This window comes from Apteryx rowi, unplaced genomic scaffold, assembly GCF_003343035.1.
Source record: "Apteryx rowi isolate R43461 unplaced genomic scaffold, aptRow1 scaffold_98, whole genome shotgun sequence".
Taxonomy (NCBI): domain Eukaryota; kingdom Metazoa; phylum Chordata; class Aves; order Apterygiformes; family Apterygidae; genus Apteryx; species Apteryx rowi.
The window spans coordinates 1,035,761-1,060,206 of record NW_020451293.1 but is presented as its reverse complement, the minus strand read 5'-3'; the positions used below and the strand labels follow the sequence as shown (position 1 = coordinate 1,060,206).

At 49.8% G+C, this 24,446-nt stretch overlaps 1 protein-coding gene across 1 annotated transcript; it reads right to left on the bottom strand.

The window, feature by feature from the left end:
- Nucleotides 1-24,446, bottom strand: PODXL2 (podocalyxin like 2). Its single transcript, XM_026055027.1, has 9 exons — nucleotides 24,341-24,446; nucleotides 23,375-23,440; nucleotides 18,998-19,291; nucleotides 8,585-9,480; nucleotides 7,413-7,487; nucleotides 4,251-4,407; nucleotides 2,577-2,638; nucleotides 678-857; nucleotides 1-324 (listed from the first exon to the last, which is right to left on the bottom strand). Exons 1-9 carry the CDS (start codon nucleotides 24,444-24,446, stop codon nucleotides 115-117), a joined length of 2,046 nt encoding a protein of 681 aa, XP_025910812.1. The 3' UTR covers nucleotides 1-114.

Below are 24,446 nucleotides of genomic sequence, written 5' to 3'. Positions count from 1 at the left end.
GACCTGTCCCAAGCCTTTAAGAAGTTCCTGAGCAGCCACCCTGATCCCATGGTCCATCAGTCAAAAGAGTAGAGACACAAATGTATTTAAAGGGGTGGTTCTCTCTTTGCTTTTTTAAAGATGCGTGTCTTCCTCAAACACATCCACATCCTCGCTCGCCTGCTTATTGATCAGGACATCCCAGCTGTCGGGACCATTGATGGTATTTCCACCGTTCACGCTTGGCTTCTTCTCTTGCATTTCCGACTGGCTGTCGCTGGCCACATCCAAGGTGGGGTTGTCATGGCAGCCATTTTCAACAAAGCGCAGCTCCTCGCCATGCGACTGCAAAGGAAGGAGAGGAACGCAAATGGAGACAAAGCAGGACAGGTCCCGAGGCAGCTGAGGAGCACAGTCAGACCAGGCTATAAGGGCCACTGGGGATTTTGCAGGGTCAGTGGGAAAAGGAAAATTTGTTCCTGGTCCAGCCCTCATGGTGGAAATGAGCTGTCCTGAACACAGCAAGAACCACAGGGTTGCATCTCCCTCATGCCTCAAGGGCTGCCTTGCTGCTCCAGCAATGTATCCAGCAATGTCCAGAAGGTGGACTGGGAAAAACGATCTCCCTCTTAACTCTCCAGTCCCCTCCATCCCAAAGGTCAGAATCCAGCTGCCTTCTCCACCCACCCTCCACTCACCATGTTCTTCATCTTGGGCAGGCGTCTCTGCCAGCAGTTGTATATGAGCCCCATAACAATGATGATGGCACAGATGGAGCCGATGATCACCAGCACCACAAAGAGTTTCCCATAATCGCTGCGTGTCTGGTTGGGGTGCGACTGGCAGCTTGTGGTGGTTGAGTAGTTCTGGATGCCAATCTGGAAGGAAGGAAGAGGTACATTAAAACCGCTGGCTTGCAGTCACTAGTGGGGTAGGAACCCATTCGGACTTTCCAGGGTCCAAGCACAGGTTCCTCACCACGGGCAGAGGAACTAAAAGCCAGGACTAGGAGGCAGGTTTTACATTGTCTTACATGACTGCAAGGCACATGACTAAATTAATCCCATCTTCCACAAGACCTGACATATCAGCAAATGACAGCGGGCACAATTTCACCTTGACTGCCTGCACAAGGATCACACCAACGTGCAAAGCAGAGATGCTTTTGTGGGAGAAACTGACCAGGATTAAGAGCTCCCAAACCAAACTACAGACCACTGAGGGGTGCTGAGGCTTTGGTGAATCTGAGACAGAGAATGAAAGCATAATAAATAGGTTTCCAATAAAACTCTGGTCCTAAGAGGGCACAGTGGTCCATCCAAGGTCTTCAAAGTGGAGAGCTCTCTGTTGATCCAAAAAGCTGGGGAATGGCTGCCCTAGAAATGGGTCCCTCATGGGTGTCAGCAAATAAAGCTGAACATTGCTCCCAGTGACTTGGCAGATTTCAAACAGGTTATGTATCAATTCAACAGCAAGTATGACAGTGTAAGAGAATATCCTCCCTCCTTCTAAGCTTGTGCTAGCGCAAGGTCAATGCAATGAGCTGTGTTTCATTATTGATAGGACTGGAGAGTCGGAGGTAGGTGGCAAGGCTCCTGTGGTAGGATGCATGTTAATGTAGGTTCACTGTTGCACAAAGTCAAACCTTGCACCAACATGAATCCTTCTCTCTGGACAGTTCTAGTTGCTGATATTTCAGTCACACAATTTCTACACGGTTGGCTCTTAGCACTTTCTCTGGTGTAAGCCAATCAATACTGCACTGAGCACTTAATTTGCTTTGTCTAACTGCACCAATTTGTTAGGTCAGGGGAAAACCTGAGAGCAAACAGACAGAAAGGCAGTGGCCTAATTCTGCTGCTATCTACACCGCTAAAGTCAGCAGAATTACTCCAGCAGTGAAAGCAAGAGCAGAATCAGGCCGTCAGTGTCTCCACRTCCAGTAGGCCTAAGGGGCAAGCTCAGAGACCACAGCACTAATTTGCCCTTGATTCTGCCCCCTTCCAAGCTGCCCAGGGTTACAGGGGAACATGTGAGGACTAGAGGCAGCCAGCAGTGGAATCTGGCATCGGTTGCTTCTGCTCCTCTGCCTGCCCTCGTGGAGGGCACTCTAAAGGACTGAAACCTGGGGTTGCAGGGGAAAGGTGTGCGAATGTGTTCCATCTACTACAGGCACCTCTTCCAGCCCATTCAGCAAAGGCTGAGTGACTGGAAGCAGCCTGCCAGCACGTTTAAATCAGCTGTAAGGTGAGCAGGGCTGAATCCGAAGCTCTGCAGCCTGACATGGCCACAGGCAGTGGTGTAGAAGGGAAGAGACCAAGGATCCCAACAAAATGAACATGTGAAATGCAGCTTCAAAACCAAGCCAGAAAAGCAAGGAGGGAATAACACACAGTCACTCTCTTAATGGGAGCTGACATTTGATGATTCTGCAGTTACCAAAGAGGGGAGAAGGGAGTTTGCCAAATATCTGACTCATCTGTTCACCTGTTGTGGGTTCAGCACTCTGTTAGACTGAGATATGGTCCCAATTTTCCAGGTGCTTATTTTAATTGCATAGCCAGCCTGAAAGGATGGATGCAGGCAAAGGCTCTTACCTCAGCTAAGCTCCTCTTAACATCCCCCAGTGCCATGAGAACATCTTTTGTAGGGATGACACCTGGAGAGAAAGAAAGGGACAGATCAGTGCTGCGTGCTCAGCTCGGGCTAGCTTGGTTAGAAGCACTCATCACTGTGGAATTCACGGCAGGACAGAGGCAGGGGAATACCCATGGATTTTTGTTATTTGGTACATTATGTTATGAGGCTGAAAGAATGCAAGAATGGTAACTGAGGAGACCTCCAAATGTTCTTGAAAAGGGAAAAGAAACAGATGTGAATTGATGCTAGGGGCACCCAGGTACCATTCTCAGTCATGGGAGCTTTCAGGATCTGTGTCTGCTCTGGGAGCAGCAACAGCCAAAAAGTCATGGAGGCAGGTGCCATTGCTGCATGATCCATCCTCCCTGCCTTGCCCAGTGCATTTTGATCCTGGGCTGCAGCGCTCGATGCTCCCGCAGAGCTCTAGGCTTACCTATCGCATCCTTTAGCAGGTGTGTTTTGCTCTGCTGGCAGCCCTAGCACAGCAGTGTGCCCGGCACATCAGCAGAGGCTGCAGGAGGTGTGCTGTGACAGCTCTGCTCCCAGCAGGACAACACTGCAGCCAGGGAGTCACCAGCCCACACTGAGCATCCCTTCTGGGACCCTCTTTCCCTAACAGCTCCCAGGACGCTCTCTGAGCCAGGAGAGCATGACCAGGCAGGGAGGATTTAAAAGCTGAAGCCCATTTCTCCTTCCCTTCAGTTAGCCCAGCAATAGAAAGAGGAACTGAACAAAAGCATGATTCTTCAGAGCAGAAAACACTTCAATTCCTGAGGTTTCTGAACTCAGGGAAATCTCCAGGCCTACCTGTGCTGCTGGAGTTCAGACCTGTCTTTCTTCTCCAGAAGGGGAGGATGTTCCCTCTTGTGGCATGTAGGTTTTACATTAAAAACCCAAATGCTCACAAAAGCCTTTTCATTGGCACGTGCTCTGGCCCAAGGGATTGGGAGTGATACGATTTACAGCACAGATAGAGCAAATACCACTCAAATGTTAGCTCTGTTTTCCTACCCCTGCAGGCCACTTCAGAATACCACTTTTTTTTATATAGGCCATAACATCAACATAAGAGGCCTCCAGCACTAAGCAGACAGCAGAAGCAGTAGAGAAAAAGCACCCTCTGTATCAGAATGGGATAAAGAGATGATAAAATGTTCCACCCTGGCCCACCTTTCATTGGCAGCTTTTGTTTCTTTGGGGAGGCACCATTAGGACTGGTCCAGTTGGATAAGAGTTAAGATGTGATAAGTTTAGGAGTGAACTATGAGCAGGCTTTCACGTCCTGCCGTGGCAAGGACCTGTCCCCAGAGAGCACACAAGCATGGGGAGAAAACTGAGGGATGCTCGTGTCAAGGCTACCCAGAGAAGGAGCAAAACAGGAGGCAGAACAGAGAAGTTGGAGCTTGGTGCAAACTCTGAGGGATAAGCCAGGAGGGAGATGAGAAGAACAAGAGGATTATGTCCTCGGTGCTCCTCCATCCCTCAAGTCCAATTAACACTGGGAACRGGCAACACTGAAGCAGACTGGAGAGCGAAAGCTCTTTCCAATGCGACTGAGCATCTCCACTGCAAGGCCCCTAAAGACAGCCCACCCCCTGCATCGCTAGAAAACTCCTTCTCCCAGCACCTACCCTGCTCCCCTGCCAGTGTCATTAGCAAGTGCTTGTCGTTCTCATTGGGTTTGCTCAGAGAGATCAGCCAGCGGTCCGGCAGTCCGTCCGTCTGTCTGGAGAAGGCATCCTCCACCAGCGCCAGCAGCTGGGGACCCCTCTCCAGCCGAAACTCCTCCTGCCACGGGAAAAGGACCTCAGTGAGTGCGTGATGGGAACACAGCACCATGGGACGCTGGTGTGACTGTGTGGCCAAGACCCGCAAACCAGCATCACCTGCTTTCAGATGTGCCCAAACGCAGCACAACACTCCCCCCCACCCTGTACGCCCCCAGCCCCCCAGGCCGGACTCGCACAGTTCTCCTGACACCCTGACCGTCCTCCTGCATGCCTGCAGCCATGCACCCCACACCGCCCTGAGCCTGGCCCCCCCCCCACAGGGATCCTGAAGCAACGTTATTTTGCAAGGCAAGAAGGAAGAGGCAGCCAGGCTCTTCCCAGCTCGGCCTGGCTTTTCCCAGTGCCCGGCACTGGGTGAGCAGGCCCAGCTCTGCCCGCCATGCTCCAGCCATCCCCTGGCAGGCTCCCTTGCTGCTTTCCCACTCCTGTGTTTCTATTCTTATCTCCGGTTGCCATGCCAACCTGAAGGCCACACAGATGATTAATAAAATGGAGAGCTCTTGTTGCCATGGCAATTTGAAGCGCTCAGGGCAGGCACARGCCCGAGCCAAAAACGGCCTAATTGGAAGAGCCACTGATGACTGGGGCCTGAATCACCAGGGTCTGCCAGCGCCTCGGCTCATCGGGTTAGGGGTTTGGGCAGGGGGAGGCAGGAGGAGCCGAGCCGGGACACGGCGCGCTGCTGCACGCCTGCGGCTCCTGCTCGCAGCTCGCCTCCGGGCAGGCTGGGGCCCCACTGCCAGCCTGCGGCTCCGTTTTGGGGGAGCCGGGGGAAGGGGGAGCGGCTTAGCCCGCGAGCAGGAGGAGGACAGAAGTGAGATGTCCCTCGTGATGAGGAAGCAGAGGTTGCAGAGCGCCGATGAATTCTCCTTGGAGGAGAAGAGGGAGCTGTGACGGTGTCTGAATACGCGAGCGCACCAAGGTGGAGGTCACCTCCTGATGCGAGGCTGGGTACCGCTCTCCGGTCAGACCCCGCAGTCCTCACTCAGGCAAAATTCCCAGGTAAAGCGAGTGGGAGATTTGCCCAGAGACAGACTGAAATGACTGCCTTGGCCAGAGCACATTAGGAAGATAAACGGGCTGCCAGCTTAACCCAGCAACACAGACATCACCCCTGCGGGTAAAAGCCGGATGCTCTGAAGAAGAGCGGAGCTCAGGGCGCACCGCTCCGCAAGGGGCTCAGCACCCTCATCGTCCCTTGGCTTTTCAGGGGGACTCAGTACCGCATCGGATCAGAGCTTCAAAACATAGGAAATATTTGAGAAATCCCCATTCACCCTAATTTAAACTACGGTGCTGGCAATGCAGTCTTTCCCTTGCAGCCCCGGAAATCCAAATAACAAAGGCCCAGGATACCTAAACCAGAGAGCAAAAGGGGCAAGCAGAGGGTAGCTGAGCTGCCCAGAGCAAATTACCATGGTAGGAAACAAACTGCATCAACAGGGGTGGAAAGGAGAAGAGCTTGATTTCAGCTTCAGTCATGCAAAGTGATAACAGGAGGCAGGGAATGGAAGCAATGTTCATGTTAAATATGTATGTTGACAAGTGTCCCTTTGAATAAAGGGGAGGACAGCACAAATCACTCACTTGGAAATATGTTTTGAAACATGAAATCAAGTAGAAAAACAGTTCAGTCCAGCCTATCTCAGGGCACTGTCTTCTTTCAGTAAGGCAGAATTGAGGATTCAACAGCAAAGACACAATTTTGTCAAGAGACATCTGCATTTCTGCTTCTCAGCTCTCGCCATTCTAGTGGTTTAAAACATGGCAAGTGCAGATGACCACAGGAAGGGAGCTACTACGTACTATAAAATTAACAAGCATTTAAACAGCAGAGATAGGGGAAAGAACGATGATGACTAGGACATGGAGGAAACAGTGCAGCAGGATTCTGGTTTTCAAGGACTAATTTTCTGAGTTGCAACTGTAAATTGCACCAGAGATGCTTAAAACTCCCCAAAGGGCAAACTGGTCTGCTTAAAGTCAGGAGGCTAACGGAAAGAGACCGACTTTTTCATCTCTCTTTAAGGTAGTCGGCACACTTTATTGTGTACAGTAATTTCCCTGCCCCCCAAAATTTGCCTTAAAAAAACCCAAATACTAGTGGAAATAGGTCAGTGTCGAAGACCCACCCTGCAGTAACAAAATCAGCCTGCTCACCCTGGTGCAGGAGCCGTAACAAGCAAGAGAGCAAACACACGAGGACAGAACGGGGTTCCCTGATGCAACATTTCAGTCGCAGACTGCCAGGCTCATAATCATTTCATAGAAATATGAAAGGCACCTTGACCCTATGCCTTTCACAACTGGTTTTAAAGTGCCTGATAAAAGGCCCAGCAGAGGTGAAYGAGCCCTTTTACCAGAGATACACAGGGGGCTTTGGGCTCATGAATTAACTGCAGCTTTACGGGGATGGATGGACACACATTGGATTAGCAGAGCATGTCTGGTTAACAGACCCAGATAACACAGAAGGTAACAGGGTGGGGAGAAGAGGCACTTAGGGAAGATTTAGTGACAGCTGCTTGACACTGAACCATTCACACTGCAAATGGGGCGTCTTTATTCCCCTGAGCCATCAAAGGAAAGTGACTATAACCTAAAAGGGGAGGAAGGAGAAGTGAAAGGAAGAGGGATGGAAGGTCCCACCTCAGTCCTGCCATGTTCCCTATGAGTAACAGGTGCAGTGTTAAATGTTCCTGTGTCTCACGACAATCCAGGTAAAGACTGGTACAGACGGGCAGCCGGGAGTGGCAAAACCCAATCCGAGACTGATGCATGCTAGACTGAGCAAAATCCTCTCTCCACCCACTCTTTCCTTATTTGGGGAATGAGAATATTTCTGTCCTACCCCCATTCTCTCCACAACCTCTATAGGGATTTTGAGAATTAGTGCTTCTAAAATATTTTTTTTAGTGCAAGCAYGCAGCAAGAGCCATGCCTGCCCCAGCATCTCTAAGTGCTATTCCTCTCATGCCATCAAATCTCTTTGGCCTGACTTACACAGTCGATGTTATCCGACATATTCAGGATGATGTAGTTTTTCCCTGCAAGGTTGCTCCAGTCTTTGCAGATTACCTGGAAAGACAAGGCATAAAGACAGCTGAGTTTGGGCAGCGAATGCAACTCTCCTGCTGAAAGCATGGGATATGCAAGGGAGGGGAGCAAGGAAAGGGGCTGCACCATACACCCAGGAGGCGCTTCCCAAAGGAAGTAACTGTCCTCTAACTCTTTGCACTCAGGGGGATTCACCTTTCCATCTGTAAGCTGAGACACAAGTTCTTTTCACTTCAGTGCTAGCACACAGGGCAGGGACAAGGTTACTGTGTCAGCATGCCACAGCCCAGCTTACCTTCTGCCTACATCTAAAAGGACTCAGGTACTCGCTGGAAAGCTCTCTCTAGCCTGGGGCCTTATTCTGTATGTGATTAGCACTAAACACAGTAAAAACCTAAGCAGAAGCCTCTGTGGTCCTTACACAAACTGGTCAGACAGGGCAGTATTTGCAGGCAAGATCAGACATACAGAGGGACTAAGTCACTTCCTCAGGGTCCCAAGTACTTTTGGAAGCAAAACAAAAAACCTTCCCCAGTACTTTCTCAACAACCAGCTCCTCCTACCTATCTRCCCTTAACCACCTGCCAGTTTGCTAGATTCGTTCACCTTGCACCTCCCACCCACCAATTCTCCTAAACTAACATCCTCCCAGACTGCCATACCCTACTCCACCTGCTCTGCATCTAGCCCTTGCAGCTAACGGCAGCAGCAGCAAAAAYAGCACTTGCTTCTCACTCCCTTTCTAGAGGTCCTTGGGGCCATTTATGTCCTGACACTTCCAATAATGCAGGCTGAGGAAACAAGGAGCTTTTGCTCCTGTCTGTGCCCCAAAGGGCAAGCATTTATCAGAAGYAGGATTTTTGTGCAGCAGTTCATGGGGGAAGATGGGAGGGGGGCAGGTCTTTCACCAAGAATCATGGATACCCTTAAGAAGTACTGTGAAAGAACAAAAAAACTTCCTCCAAAATTTATTGGTTGGGGGAGTGAGCAGAAAATGTTATTTAAACTGGTTAGATTTAGGGGKATGGGTGAGATTAAGGGGTTAAACACCTCCTGAGAGAGGAGTATCCCAATATCTCCATTGCAACCTCCCAACCRCTCCTCGCTCCCAGAGCTACCTGTGGTGAATTCCAGGGCATTTCTGTTGGCAGCACAGCCATGTGGGCATCCCCAGCCTGCGGTGACAAGCTCCTCTCTGCTGCCATGGTCTCTGTGGCCAACTCTGTGTCGTTCCAGGCAAGATCCAGGGCTGGCTCATCAGACCTGTCCCATGGAGCTGTGGAGGAACTGGGGTGCTGGTCGCCACCAGAAAAAGTCTGGGTGTCTGGGGAGCTGCTGCTGGGAGAGGGTGTCCCCACAGGCATTTCCACCGTCTGCTCTGTTTCAGCTAGCACCGTGGGCTCCAGCATCTCCCACTCCACTGTGGTCTCTGGGAACTCCTCTTTGGCAAAATGCTCTTCCTCGCCAGCCTCCACTGCAGGCTCTGCAAGCTCTGTTCTTGGGGTGGTCACGGTTGGCTCCAAATCTGCTCCCTCGACAGCCCACGTGTCCCCAGCTGTCACCTCAAAGGGCTCTTCTGGAACACCAGGGGACCTCACAGCAGTAGTAGAAAAAATAGAGGACCCAGGCAGAAGGCCTGGCCCCATGCTGCTCCCAAGGTCTAAGCCTGGAGGAACAGAGTCCTCTTCTTGAATTCCTGTGGCTGCCTCGGTCACAACGCCTGGCCTTGCAGAGGCTGTGGAAAACAGGACGGAGAACGAGGAGTCCTCTTGGCCCACTGGTTCAGATGATGTGTCCTTCGGCCCGGAGGTCTGGAGGATCTCCGGTCCTCCTTTCAAGTGGTCTATAGGGAGCAGCCCCTCCTCTTCCTCCAGTGTGCTAGAGAAAGGCGTGTGCGAGTCCAGCTCAGCTGGCTCTGCTGGCAGCTGGAGGGTGGCTGTTTCCCAGGTGTCTTTCACCTGTGTCCCGTTCCCTTTGGGCAGGGCCTTCTGAGAGGCAACAGGGAAGCTGTAGTCTAAAAAGAGATCCAAGAGACTTTGCGTCACATCCCAAGTACCCAGGAACTCTGAAAGACTGGGAGATGGCCCCATTATACCTGGCTAGCTACCGAGGAGGGTCCAATGGCAGAGGCCCTCTGAGAGTGTKTAGCCTGCCACCAAGAAGAGGAACAATCCCAGCTGATAAGTGTAGTGCAACTTCCCACGGCCCCCCAAGCTCCCTGCCCTATCCCAGTGAACCCATTTTCCCCAAGGATAATTCACATGTTGATCCTCCCCACTTCTTTCTGTACTGAAGATGTTTTCACAGACCTGCTAGCCAGGAGAGTTGCAAACACCACCTTTGATACTTGTCATCTCTAAGGTGAGGTTACAAGCGTTATGAATCAAGCTGGGACCCAGGGATTCATTTCACAAAGGGCTTAGACAGATACTGGGTTGTAACAGCAGTCAGCCACCAGCAAAGTGGGAGATACTAGGGAAGAAAAACAGCAGCATGGCAAAGCAGATCCTGCTTCCTGGTATGCCCAAGGAGCATCAAAACCTGAATCAACTTGGGCATCTTTGAAAGGCAGGACTTTGGTTTGTGCAGCAGTTCATAGCAGAAAAGTCATCTCAAATGTCTGAATTACGAGATTCCCATGACACTAAGAAGCAGTTTTGCTGCAGAGAAACAGGCCAGGGAAAGGAGCTGAATTTGACCCACCTCTCCCTCCAACTTCAGCTCCTGGTTGTTCTGTGGCTCGGACCACTGCTTGCTGCATGTGACTTTGCTAGGAAAATGCAGGTGCTGAAGGAGAAAATGCACCTCACAGATATAAGGTCAGAGCAGGCAGTGGTTTCTTCTGGGACTGCAGCGAGGAACAGTCCCAGGATAAAGAGAGCATCCGTAAGATCAGACACATTAAGTTGGAACTCAGCAAAGCTCCAGCAGGCATAAACCAGTCTTCATCTTTCTCAAGAAACTGCCTGTATCCAAGCAGCATGTTTCAGGGGGTTGCATCCCAATTAACTCCCTTTCTCCCCAAGATGAGCACAGCACACATTCTGATCAAGAAATGGAGGGGAGAGCGTCCCTCTGCAGCCAGAAATGAGCACCCTGCCCAGGTTTTGGTTATTAATAAGCAACTGTCTAAAATCCCCAACGCCTCCGTCCCTTCGCCCGTCTGCCAAAGCAGATGCTTCACTGAGCACAGTGGGCAGCAGCTATCCGGATGTCTTACAGAGATTTGTGTGAGGGGTCTCCGCACCCCCCCCCCCCCCAAATCATCGCTTGCCGCTGCCAGATTGGGTGCCAAGCTCCCAGGCAGGGAGGGCCATGTAGACAAACACTTCCATTGCCTTGGATATTCCCTGGCAACCAGGACTGTCCATGCTGCTCTAGCAACCCAGCCCCTTTCCTCCTCTCCCCACAAAGATGCTCCTATTCAGCAGCAAGTGGCTTCCCTAATTCACCACCTCACTCCTTTTATACCGTCAGCAGCTCCCTCCGCGTGCTGCCCAGGGATGAGCTTCACATGCCCTGACACAGCTGCTGACCTTCAGGGCTGTCATGTGGCAACTCTCTCCCAATTCGGGCTGCAAACAGGCCACTGAGATCTACTAACCACTGCGGGCAGATCCCCCCTCTAGCATACATCTGCTTTGCTGCTGTGTTTACTAGAGAGCACCCAGCCTGACTGAGACTCATCTCAGCCCAAGGATCCTGAGGATTAAAGATTATTGCTACCCACCAGCCTCCCTGGTGATGCTCTGTTGGTGGCCACCAAGGTGGTAAGAGCAATCACCTACTGCAAAGGCAGAGGAAGACCATCGCCCCTCTGCTGCCTGGTGCTGGCCTTCCCAAAGGCCTTCACCAACAGCTACGTGTCCTGGTATCTGTATAGAAGTAGTCACCTTGCTAGACAGATGCTGGTTAACAGCAGGAATGGCCACGGATCACAGGATTGAGGACATTAGGTTGGGACCCTCTTCCAACAGATGGTGAAGGTTTAATGCCTCTCCCTGGGCTCTTCTGCTCCTCCTGCCACTGGAACACTTGGGGTTTGCACTGAATGCACTGGCCTCAGCAAGAACTGCAGGGCCCTGCCTGCACTGCTGCCCTGTGGGCGAGGAAGGTGGGAGATACTGATTTCCCCCTGTCAGATGGGACATTATTTTAAAGGACCAGTGATCCAGTCTGCCATCTCCTGTGCCTAGAGACATGCTCAGCTTTTCTCAGCTCCTCTGTACCTCCTCTCTCCCCCACACTTCTTCCCAGTAGGAGGATAGCAAGAATTGGCAGCTGGGCACAGCAGAAAAATAGACCAGGCAAAAAGAAGCAAAAGGTTTGCTCCAGGGGAGAGAGAAATGCTCCTGACCTGTCAGCTCTCCTTCAAAGTCATGCAGTCAACCTTTCCTTAAAGTGCTCTGTCATGGATTAGCTAGATCCCAAGGGGAAAAGTCCCATGTGGTTCATCCATGCCACCTTCCATGAACAAGATCTAAGGAAGCCCAAGGGACTGCCGCCTCTGCCATCTCCATCGGTGGTGACTGAAGCTTAGGGAGAACCGATCCCACACTTCCCTGGCAGGCATCTATCTTACAAGGCAGCTGAAGACTGAAACCCGAGCTGCTTCTCTGGGGCAATAAGTCAGTGAGGTGGAAGCAGACACAGGAGCCCTCTTGCTCATTGCTAATTGATTTAGCATTCCCACTTGCCACCAGCCTCCCCACTGTCCTGCGTGCTAATCTGGGAGCATCCTCCTCCCATCTGGCTCAGTAAAACCCCATCAATTATAATCTCAATTCCCCTCAAATCTTGCAAGGACTGTTACTCAGCTGCTAACCTCGCAGATGGGGCAAGATGCAAAATTCAGCGATTGGCCCGGAGAATGCTAAAACTCAAGGTGTTTTGGTCACAGTTGTGCTGCTTTGTGCTCCTTAAAATGAGGACTCCTCTGTACAACTCAGTTCCCAAGGGAGATTCAATCGCTTCCCAAGTTCAGAGGTTTAGGGATGATGATTCAGCCCCTCCCTCCAAACTTTCCAGCTAGGGACTTTGTTCCTGCCTGGAATTGTCTTCCCATGGCCTCACTTCCAAAGAGAGGTTATTCACCAACTTTGGAAGATCCGGTCTCTTTAAGGCACTCATATTTTCTTCTAGTTTACATGCCCCTTTCACAATTCAAAGGAATTTTTGCACCTCATCCATCTCCTTGCTCCATCTCCCCAGCCACAAAGCTGGTCCCAGCATCATCTTCCCAAAGATCTTTCCAGACAAGCTGGTTTCTGTCACTCATCTGTGTGCAATCCAGAACTAAAAGCTTCCTCTTTGGGGAAATCTTCTCAACATTTCCCTTAATACCCTTTCCCCCCCCCCAGCTCTAGGGCAACTCAAAGAACATCTCCCATTTTTAGTGATCCCTTCCCATTTAGCTAGCAGTTCTCCTTCAGTGAGGGGTCTATCAGACCCTACAACCCACAGGCCCACCTGGCTGTCCTCTCCCTTCAGCAGACCCTCTACAACTGGCTGCCATGCCCTTGGCATGCAGAAGTGAATGCACAGACCTTCCCACCATCCTAGGCCAGCGCTATCCAGTCCCATCCCCACCAGTTTTTGTGGAGGTTCATGAGAAACAGCAAGCATGGAACAGGGAGGCCAGATTGACTCAGGTGACCCATGCTGCTGCTGCAGAAGTGAGGTGGAGTTTTACATTAAAGGAGATGGGTATTACATAGCTAGCTGCAATGCCAGATTTGTCAGGCTGGTTTATCAGCTCATCGAATTTCAGTGAAGGAGCAGAGAGCTGCCAGACAGAAGGGGAAGGGAAGGGAGCAGGTAGTAACGGCACACATCACCAGCTCCTTCCCTGCCAGGGTCTGCTCTGCCACTCTCCACTGAGATCAGCAGTAGGTTGGACCACAACCAAAACGTGTGGATATATGCAGAGATGATGCGTGTCTGGATACTGTACCCCTACCAGCCACAAGCAAGAGCAGCCAGCCCCATCAGAGGCAGATGGCTCAGGAGAGCTGCCCTCTGGAGCCATGACATTGTCTCAGTATCTGGCCAGAGCAGTCTGGCAGGAATGGACCAGACTAGTTCAGCAGGCAGCCACCACCTCCATGCCCTGTTCTCTCCCAGAGTTTCAGTCACATCATGCCTTTGGGAATCTGGTTCACGGATACAAAATTCCACACCTCAACAACATCTCTATGCCACCGCATCCTTAGCTACATCCCCTTAATGCTTTCTACTTGTAGCAATATTACTCACACTGCAGCATCCAGCTGCCTTCAGCCCCCCACTGGCTTTTCCCTTCCAAGCTCTCTTGCAAAGACCCTCAGGCACTGTTTTCCGTAGAAACCATCTCACACAGCCCTCTTGCCACTCAAGGTCTGCCCTTTATATCTCCCGGCAGGCCTAGGTCTGGGTCGCACAGATTCATTTCCCTTGGCTGGGGGGGATGAACTGCCCTGGGAGAAGTGAACATGAGCTACAACCCTCTGCAAGAGCTGTCCTTTAGGCTGTATCCTGCTCTCTCTGAAATCAATACCAAAACTTCCCTGACACCAGATGGGCTAAGACTTGGCACTTTGCCAAAGCACAATTCCCCAGCTAGACATTTAATTCATTACATTTCTATTTCTCTTTCATTCAGAAGAGCTGGTCTCAGTCATTGCCCTGAAAGGTTTCCTAGCCTGTATTTGCCACTATTACCTGTTTAAAGTGACTGTGACAGCTCAGAATAAAGGGTGACCCTCATCATTTTTAGTACACATAACATGACCATAAGGTCTTTATTGGATTAAAGTAGATCATGTTAACCAGTGATTGAATTACAGATAACTAGAAGGCACTGTAATAAAGACATGCCCATTCCTGGGCTCCCATCATAACAACACCACAGCTTGCTCGCACCATTATACTATACTACCTACCATATTCATGAAGCGCAAGGTCCATTTTACCACTGCTGCTTAAAGCGCAGCCTGTTCTGGGGTGTTATCTGCTCCATACTGCAAAACAGCAAGCAATGAGGCTTACTGCAAAAAGGAATACTACACCTGATTGAAATTGCAGGGGGATTTCAAAGAGGCAAAATGTAATTACCTATGCTGGCACTGAGCCAGTTTGGGTTAATACCCCAATCTTCCAGAAGAGCTGGGAGAAGTTATTATCTGGGATTTCAAGACACGTCCACACACATGCACAAGAAGAGAGGTCATAGTTAAAAGACAGACCCAAAGAAATAAAGTGTTAGGTCTCACCAATGCCTGGCAGTTGCTTCAGATGGAGACTGGGCACTAATTTGAAGGGCTATGGCTGTTCCCAAATAGCCCCAATACCTTTTTCCTGCTCTGTGTAACCTGCAAGATGCCAGAATGAGTCACCCCCCCCACACACACACACAGAGTCGGTCAGTGATAGCTGTGTCAGAATACCACCCTGCCTAGAGAAACCCTGTTTGTCACAGGTCAGCCTTTGCCAGCAATGGCTTGTCCCAAGATGGATCACCTAATGCGTCAGTGTACATTAAATCAGGGCATAAACAAGAGGCATCCCGGGAGCTGAGCTCAGGCAGGGGGCTGCTCAGCACTAAGCTTCTTATGTAGACAGTCTTTACCAGGTGCTTCGTTTCATTAATGCCTGGGTTGAAGATGGTATTAAGAACTGCAGATCTGCTGTCAATCTGGATGAAGAGGAGCAGATTTCAGTAGGGCTGGAGGGACTGGGATCTCTCTGACCACAGAGAAGTAATTCATCAAGGAAGGAAGGGAATCTCACTGCCAAAGAAGAGTTGAGGGTGGGAGAGATTTTATCCCACTAGCTGGTTGGAAAGCTTACTTTTCTTTGAATGCAGTGCTTCTGCTTGTCTGTCCTGCTATCCCACATCCTAACTCTCCTGGGAATCTCTTCTACTAATTACCATGAATAATTAAAAGATTACAATTTTTTTTTTTCCAAAGCGCCACATGCCACCCTAGTGAATTCCCAACTCATGAGTCTAGATTTGATAGCTCCCGGCACAGCTATGCCTTGGTCTTCAAAGGCACAACCTTGGAGCTAACAGAGCAGTAAGGAAGTGAGCTTCATGCCAGCCCACCACCATGYTGGAAGATGTGATGATGCACTCCAATCCCTTGGGCAAGGGAAGAGACAGATATATGCCTTTCCTCACCAGCCCCTCCCAAGTCTTGGATCAGTTTTCGGGACACCCCACTTCCCACTAATGATTAGGCTGTCTCAACCCAGAGCCTTGGTTGGAGGAGAAACACGAGGGGCACTGGGTTCTGACTGAGCTGATGGGGAACACAGAGATGTGCAAACCAGGGACTACATCAGGCTGGATGCACCACAGTATCTCCTTTACCAAAATCGAAGATGAGAGAGACAGGGAAGTTGCACCTGGCAGGGACCTGCAGCCCTGATGACTCCCTTCTTCTACCCCTAAAGCTAGAAAAGATGTCACGTCTCTGGCCCAGGAGATGCACTGGGCTAGTAAGAAATGAGGGAGGATGAAAGCCTCCAGGCAAAACAAGATGGGGAAAAAGGGAAAGGAGGGCAAGAAAGGCCAGACACAAGCCCTTGCAGGTCCTCTCTTCCTAGKGTTGATCCTGGCTCAAGCCAATTTGATACAAAAAGTGAGATGAAGCAGTCAAATTCAAACTACAACCTGAGCAGTTTCTGGATTCCCTGGAAGTCCTAGAGGAGCAGGACGCAGATGTAACAGATTCATAGCTCCACTGACCTGTCTCTTGCTTGAGATTGGAATCACCTGCTGCTTCTTTCCCTAAGGATATAGCATCCACACACCCACCAGACCAGATCCATCTATTCCAGGTGCAGGTCCACTGGGTAGCAGCTGTGCATGAACAGCAAAGCCAGGGCATACCAATGGGTTAGCACACACACAAGCGTGCACCTCCGTGTACACTCAGACAGAACAAGACAAATCCCAGGGTCCTTTCACAGGCTGGCACTCACTGATGTCAATATAGATTTACTGTTCTGTAGCATAAAACAGCAAAAGCACATTATTCAAGAGAACCAGAGCCCCAGGCTGAGCTGTGTCCAGCCAATGGGAGTTCATTCTCACTTTTCTCACTTTCTAATGGACTAACAGGTGACCCTAGATGCCACAGGTTTTCCAGAAATATTTTTACAGGATGTTTGAGTGCACTTTAAAATAAATAAATAAATAAATAAAAGACAAAAAAAGTGCAGCAGCAGCTGCAGAGTGTTATTACTTTTTATCTCCCACAGTCTGCAAAGTCGCACAAAGGCAGAGCAGGCTCCCCACACAGACTTCAGAGGGACAGGAAAAAGGAGAGATGACTAATACAGCTTTGAAATCTCAGGAGATCTGGCCTATCTGCAACAAGCTCATCAATCCCAAGCCTAATATCTTTAAATCAAAGAAGGAAAGAAGTCCAGTACTACACGTCTCTTCAAAGCAGGGAATTTTCTCTCTCTAGGAGTACAACAATCCTGTTTTGTGCCTTGACTGATACAGGGTCTCAGAGCTGTGCCTGGGGCAGAGCTATCAGCTASGCCAGCCTATACTCCACTGTCATTTGGAGAGAAAGCCTACATAAGAAGAACTTACACCTTACCTTTTTTTTTTAAAAAAAAAAAACAACAGCTGTTTGAAACTGTTTAATGGATTTATACTTTGAAAATAACCTAACAGATGTCATTACACAGTTCCACAAGGTATCACATGGCATCTGTCACACATGCAGCAAGTAAGATCCATTGGTCGAGCGTATCTCTCTCATGCACAGGCTTTGCGTGACAGGAGAAGGTTGCCCAATTTAGGGATGCTATTACAATATCTTTTATTGTAAAATGACACACAGCAGGTTTCTAATTAAATTTTAAGTAGAAATGCACTCCCAGCTGTTGAATAATTCAAACTGTTCTATTAACCAAGGTTCTGAAATGCCACTGAGAAGTGAGCCCTGGACACAGCAATGGTCAGGGAAAAGCCAGTGCTTGGAAGCACTGTAGTGGTTAGGTGGGCAGCAGATAGGGCAGGGTACATGTAAAGGACAGCTGAAAGCACACATCTGTTCGTGTTGGAAAGCACTGCAGGCGAGAACGGAAGGAGAGGCGAGTGTGTTCTGCATACAAATGGAGCGAGGCACGTGCAAGAGGCGAGGCTGGTTTGGTACCCAATGCATCTCGCTCTCAATGCACAAGCACATGCTGTTCTCCAAGTCACGTCCAGATCTGTGAGTGCATGCAGGTGCCTGCTGGCACACAAATAAAAGCGCCGCTGAGCACACTGCCAGCGCGTGAGAGCAGCCAAGGCTGAGCCTGTCCCAAGGATGCGCTGGTGGGAACAAGTGCCATCCGCCCCGAGCATCGCTTCGGAGCCTCYCCACATCCAGGCCTGCAAGTGCCCTGGGGGCCATGTGAGCAGCAGGGCAGCAGCAGTGGCCAGGCAAATTTAACAGCAATGCTAGTGAGCAAAGGGCTTCAGAGACCTAAGCTGGGATAGTCCTTGTCCCATGGCCTGGCAGAGCACACGCCATGTCCCAGCAGGCAGCCCGAGTCATAGCGTTGCCAATTAGCGTGCCGCAGCAGCCCTCAGCCCTGTGCGCGCACAGGCCTTTTTAAGGTCACAAAAATGGGTAGGAAGATAAGACTAAAACAAGACTTGTGCTTTCTAATTCCAGACCTCAGTCAGACCTGCTGAGAGGGAGGTAGTGATACTGGATGAGGGAGGAGGGATAAGGCTGAAAGCTTGGGCCCTGGTAACACTTAATACATGCCTCGCATGACACTCAGTGCAGGAGCATGCAGAGCAATCTCCTAAGCTACTAGAAACCCTGCAAACACTCCTCCCTTTTCCTCCCATCCCTCTCCCCGAGGGCATCTCTAAACCATCAAGAGGCTCAGGGGAAGAGCACCAAAGGACCACCACCCAGAACCATTCCACGGAGGAAAGCAAGCTCAAACACCTCATGAGGTTCATTTTGGTCCAGGCTCCCCAGGAGTGGACAGGACAGGGCAGATGGGCCACTGCCCAATGGAGAAAACCTGCTGTCTTCACTCAGTTCAAGTCCCTACCGCAGTCATGGCATGRGAAATCCAGGATTTGGCCTTGGGAATGCAGCTGGGACTCAAATCCCAAGATGGCCTCAACCTCCGAGCCAGGGTCTTGAGACCTTCAGATAGTTCTTAATTGACAGCAACAGTAAAAAGGGAGTGAGAAGACAGAATAAAAGGGGGAAGGAGAGAGAGAAAGAAGGGGATGATGCAAACGACAAACTAGGAGGTGGAAGTGAAATCTCTCCCAGCTCAGGGAACTTTGTAGCAGCTCAGGAATAAAGGCTCAGCTGTAACCTGTTTTCTAAAGCCTGTGCTTGCTCAGGGTTCACTGGGGACACGTCAGGCACTGAGGTGATAAAATAGAGCTGACGTTTAATCTCAGACCCTCTTAGCAAGAGTTGTGTCAAAGCAGGAAAACAGATCCCTGCATCCCTCTGCTTCCCCAGAGCCCCAGCAGAGAGGAGAGGAAGAAGTGGGTAAAAATAACCTACCTGTTGCCGGTCCCAAGTCCAAGCTGGAGTCGTTGAGCTCTCCCCCATCTTCCCAGAAGTACTGTGGGGGTTGTAAGATCTTGGACTCCTCGTTCTCCTCGCTGGCAAAGCCTGATCCTGGGGCGGCATGCAGAGAGCCGGGGGTGAGTTCAGCCTCCGGGGCCTCGGGGCTGGTTTGCTCRTGGGAATTCAGGGCCTCCAGATGGGACATCATGGCAAACTCCAGCATGGAAGTCGAAGTGAGGCCATCAGCGGTCGGCTCCTCTGAGGAAGCAAGGCAGAGGCACAAGGTCCCTGTACAACGACAGCAAACCCATATCAGAGACAGCATTGACATCCAGTGGCCTGTCTTCTCCTGCCAACTCAACCTGCCTACCTGCTTTTGGGGTAACCTTCCCCTCAGATAGGCTACAGTCTTAACAGACAAGGAAAAATCAGGATATCTCAGGAAACACCCACAACTACACAGAGGAGTGCTCCCATCGGGAAGCAGCCAGTACCAAGCAGCCATCCAGCCTTGGACACCTCTGTTCAATGGAGCAGTGATGGTTTGCCCTTTCTGAGGCTTTTGCCTCTCTGAAAGGAGGGGGTGCCTTGCTGATCACCCATCCTGGAGGGGAGGTGGCATGTTTTACACTTAAGGCATGAAATTCTGGCTCTGTGAAGTCGATGAGAGTTTCAATTTGACTGTCAGACAGCCAAGATTTCACCCTAGTGTTTCTGATCTGCACCTATATCACGTGCAGGGAGATTGATTTAAACCAAAATTATTTAAGTCACCAATTTTAATCATGTTTTAAATCAGCAAGCTAGAAATCTATTTTTGACTCATCGATTTGAACTTCATTTTGCACTCACATTTTTTGTTTTCATAGGCAAGGGCTGACTGTCACTGGTAAGAATTAAAACACACTAATAGCAAACACATCTACCTAAAGCTAAGCAGGGAGATGGGCAATACTTTACAGACTTATTTAAACAATTCTAAACCTGGTATTTCCATTTTTTAAACTAGAAAGTTTGGCTGACATTTCTTGTTTCCTCGATGAGATTTTGTGATTTGTGTCAAGGTACCTTCACATGCATATTGAAATCCAATTAAAATGCAAGAAAACAGCATCTGAAACTTGGCTTTATTCAGCTGATAAATACCATCATAAATACGGAGAGATAAGGAAAAAATAAATTTACCAAAACACATTTAAAATAATTTTGGTAAGCAAGTGAAATAACTAACTGCAGTCAGTGAACCAAACCAGTTGTTTCCTAGCCCTCTGGTCTTCAGTACACAAGAACTAGAAGATCTCATCCTCTCATAGCTGATTTTTATTCACAGATTGGAAGGGGAAAAAAAAAAAAGAAAGAAAGAAAGAAAACAGACAAGCTTTCCTGCTTTCTCAGCTCATAGTCACTTTCTCAATTTTTAATGAACTAGTCACTGAACTGAACTAATTGAATAAGCTGAAATGAAGACTAATTTGGTAACTTTCTTTGATAAACAATTTTCCAGACAAGAGAAATGCAGTAGATCTAATCTATCTGGACTTCAGTAAAATATCTGATACAGCACCATACGGAGATTTACAAGAGAAGTAAGAAAAGACAGTGATGAATAGAAAAACTGTAAGGCATTGGCTATAGGAAAAATGACAGAGACTTGTGCTGGAAGAAGGCTATTAGTGGAATTCCTCAAGGTCTGTCCTTGAAACTCGTCATCTTTAATATTTTCCCAAGTGACTTTGGCATGAAAATTAGGAACATGATAATGAAATTAGCCAGAGACACAAAGTGAGGAGATATCTTTGCTACACAGAAAGACTGTAGGTAGAGCTAGGTGATCTTGAGGATGGAAAGAACAGAAATGTTATGAAAAGAAATAATACAAAGTCATCACCTTGGGAATTAATAACAAACATTTCTGCTATAAGATAAGAAACTATCCATTAGAGGTATCTTAAGAAGAGAAATCCCTGTATTAGGAATGGCTCCGAGCTATCGCTGGAATGCAGATGTGAAAATGCATGCACAATCCTGAAGTATTAGAAAAAATGAGGTATTAATGCCTTTTACAAGCACTGCTGAATCCTCACCTGGATGCTGCATGCAGATTTGGATACACGTGGTCTGAAACAGTTTAGGTAGAGCTGAATCAGCCTTCAGGGAAGGGCACGGACTAGGAGACCTCCCGAGGTTCCTTCCACTGCCATCTACAGCTCCACGTCCCAGAAGGACAAATTCAAACCAGGGTAGGTGCAGAGATGAGCTATGGGGAAACGGCAGATGGGCTGGACCTCGTGCTTTCACTGAAAACACTGGTTTGTCAGTGCAAGAAGTTTGGGAACCGCTGCTCACTTACTGGGCTGGTTACCAAACCTGCCCTGGGAATGCTGGAGGCCCAGAAATGCATTTCTCAAGCCTTCTTCCTACTCTTTCTTGGTTACTCTTTCCCACACACGCTTGAGCCCTTCAGCACTTCTCAGTCTTGTCAGTTTGTTCTATTGATCCAAGACAAGATCGGCTGAGGCCAGCACAGCAACAAAAAGGGAATGGCAATAGAGGCAGGGTACCATGGGGAAGGAAGATACTGCAGCATCCCAGGGCCAACCAAAGCACCTCTGGGCATCCCCAGGGACAGGCCAGCTCCCAGTGTGCTGCACACCCACAGCAGGGTCCGCAGCTGGAAAGAGACTTCGCACGCTTCTTGCGCCGGAGCACTGGTCCGGAGAGACCTGGCCAGGGCGGCCCCTGTGCCAGTTTAGCGCTGCTCGCGTGCTCACCAGGCTCTGAAGCAACGGTGCCCAGACTGGGCTTCTCCAGCCTGATATGAGACAGCTTGCAGTGTCTGCATCACTAGCGGAGAGCATTGCTCGGCCCCATACAGCCCCATCAGACAGAGCATCTGTCTGGAGAAGCTCAGAGAAGCTCACGGCTCCAGTAAAAATGATCAAGAGCTGTGAGCGGGAGAAAGGGAGTATTAGTCTTCCACTTATRCAGAAAGGGGAGCAGAATGATGGAGAAAGACCATCACAGGCCCAAGACCACGTGGAAGATTTGGGACTACAATTGACTGCCTGGATCCTACTTTAGCTCTTCATCCCCCCAGATACCTCGGCTTCCTCTGACCTCCACTGGCAGACACTTGGCCAATACGGTTGTCTGTCTTTCCAGCCATGTTACAATGCACACCCAGGTCTTCCACCCAGCTAGGAAAAGGGAAAAAGCCATGAATATAATCTTGCCCCAGCTCCAAAGCCTGGGTCAAGCCTCTTGATTTCCATGTGCTGCGCACCATTGGGGCTGTCCCCAAACCTCAGCCACAACCCGTCCTGCCACTTCTACAACTGACATGTCGCGGCAGATGAACCCGGACACCTGAAGAGCTAATCCCACCCAGGCGGGAAGCTCAGGTCCTTGGAGTTTGTTTACCCTCATTTAACTCTGAAGTGTTTACCCAGTTTAAAACCCTTAAGCTGCATTATCTTGTTTGCTGGGATGCTCTGCTCTCCTCAGCCCCAGATAAAACTATACCATTGCGGCCCTAAGAGTGAGTCATTAATAGACACAGCTTGAGTGAGCCAGGTTTCTCCACTGGGTGGAAGGGTAGGATGATGCCTCGGGACCTGATCCACAGGCACGGGATGCCGAGGTTGGCCTGGAGGAACCCCCTGTTCCAGCACTAGCCTGAATGCCATGGGGATGGGGTTAGCTGAACCATTGCACCAGCGTACAAAACGGTACCTCTCCTGACAGCACCCTGGCAACACTTTATACGTTTTGCACCAGCAGCAATGACAACCCAAAGGCCTGGGGCGCCGAACAGCAGACCTAAGCTTTGCCACCTTCCCACCCTCTCCAAGCATCGCATAAAGGAGCTCAGTGCAGCTGTCAGCGCCGAGGCAAAGAAAGAATCAAAGCAGAAGCTCAGCTGGGAGGCAGGGGGGCACAGCAGAGAGAGGAAATCCGATGCCCGAGAAATCTGCGGCTAACCAGTTTCCTCCTAGGATGGGGACAGGGATCAGACAACTTCCATTTGCCATCAGTCTCTTCATCTGGTATTCTAAAAGTCAGATCAAGCGATAGGGAAAAAGGAACACAAGCGAATAAAACCTTGCAAATGTAAATGGGAGGGAGCAGGGAACAGAGCCAGGGCTTGCCAGCTGCTTCAATGGGGCGTTTGTCTCTCGTTTCTATTTTTGCGGCACCTCTGCGTAACCTGGAAGAGTTGAGGCTGTGCATGCTAAAGAGGGCAGCCAGCCTTTGGGGAAACAGCAGGGCCACAAGCAGGGGAGGCAAAACCAGCCCCAGTTCAGAGAAACAACGGGTGAGAAAGGAGAGAAAGTGGGAGAGGTAGATGGAGGGGGAAGAGGGAACAAAGGCAGAGAGCGAGCACCAAAACCAGCGCGGGGAGTTCCTGCGTTGGCTGCGAACTCCCGAGCTCTCCAGCTGCAAGCACCCCCAAAGGTGACACAGGGAGGTAGTGCAGACCTTGTGAAAGACCGTCACCTCCATGAGGAGTGAAACGGGCAGATTTTAACAGCAGGGAATAACATTGCAGTGTTACCCTTCTAAGACCACTGGAAAAAGAGCCAGGCTGGAGTCTGGCAAACACATGAAATGAGTTTGTTAGTTGCAGTGGCCCCTCAGAAAATGTCTCCAACTCAAAGCTGTTCAGCTCAGCAGAGGAGTCGATGCCCAGACAAGGCAGACGCGGGAGCTTTGCTCAACAGCAGGAGCTGTTGAGCCCTTAGACCCAAGAGTCTAAAGAGAAGATTTGCCATCTTCTAGATTGCAGTGAATAAGAACTATTTCACATTTCAAAGCAATTCTGAAAGAATCTGAAAGCGTTTTCTACATTAACCAAACGAGAACCACTTTATCCTTTGGCACAAGGCAAGCCACCTCTCCACGGGTTGGGGCAGCTCTTTAAAAGCTCCCAATTGGCCTATGGACCAGAAGTGAAAGAGGAAATAAGTTATTTCTGTATCCAGCTGAACTGAGAATAGGGATTTGGGGAGATGAAATGGAATCTGGCTGTGAAAGTATCAAACGGCTTTAAAAAATTTCTTGCTCTTTAATTAGAAACAAGTAAACCTCAATTTTCTCTCCAAGGAAATACATAAGCATCCCTTAAGATATCAGCATACTGCCTTGACCCATAGAGGGGCTGGCATGCCGTTTGGTTTGCCTCCCTCCCCATCTGCACTCTCCCTGCAAACCTCTCCTCCTCGGATGCTGTGCCTACACCACCACTGCCACAAAGGCAGGATCAGCCCTGCCTGAGGGGAAGAGCATGAGCCTGGAGCACGGGCCCAGGCTTTCTCCCCTTGCTAAGCCTCTCCCCACCAACTAGCAGAGCCTGTACAACACCACCCAAGCAGGTGCGCAATGGGTATGGGAAGAGGTCAGAGCACCCTGGTATTGCCAACGCAGCAGCTGCAATAATGTCCAT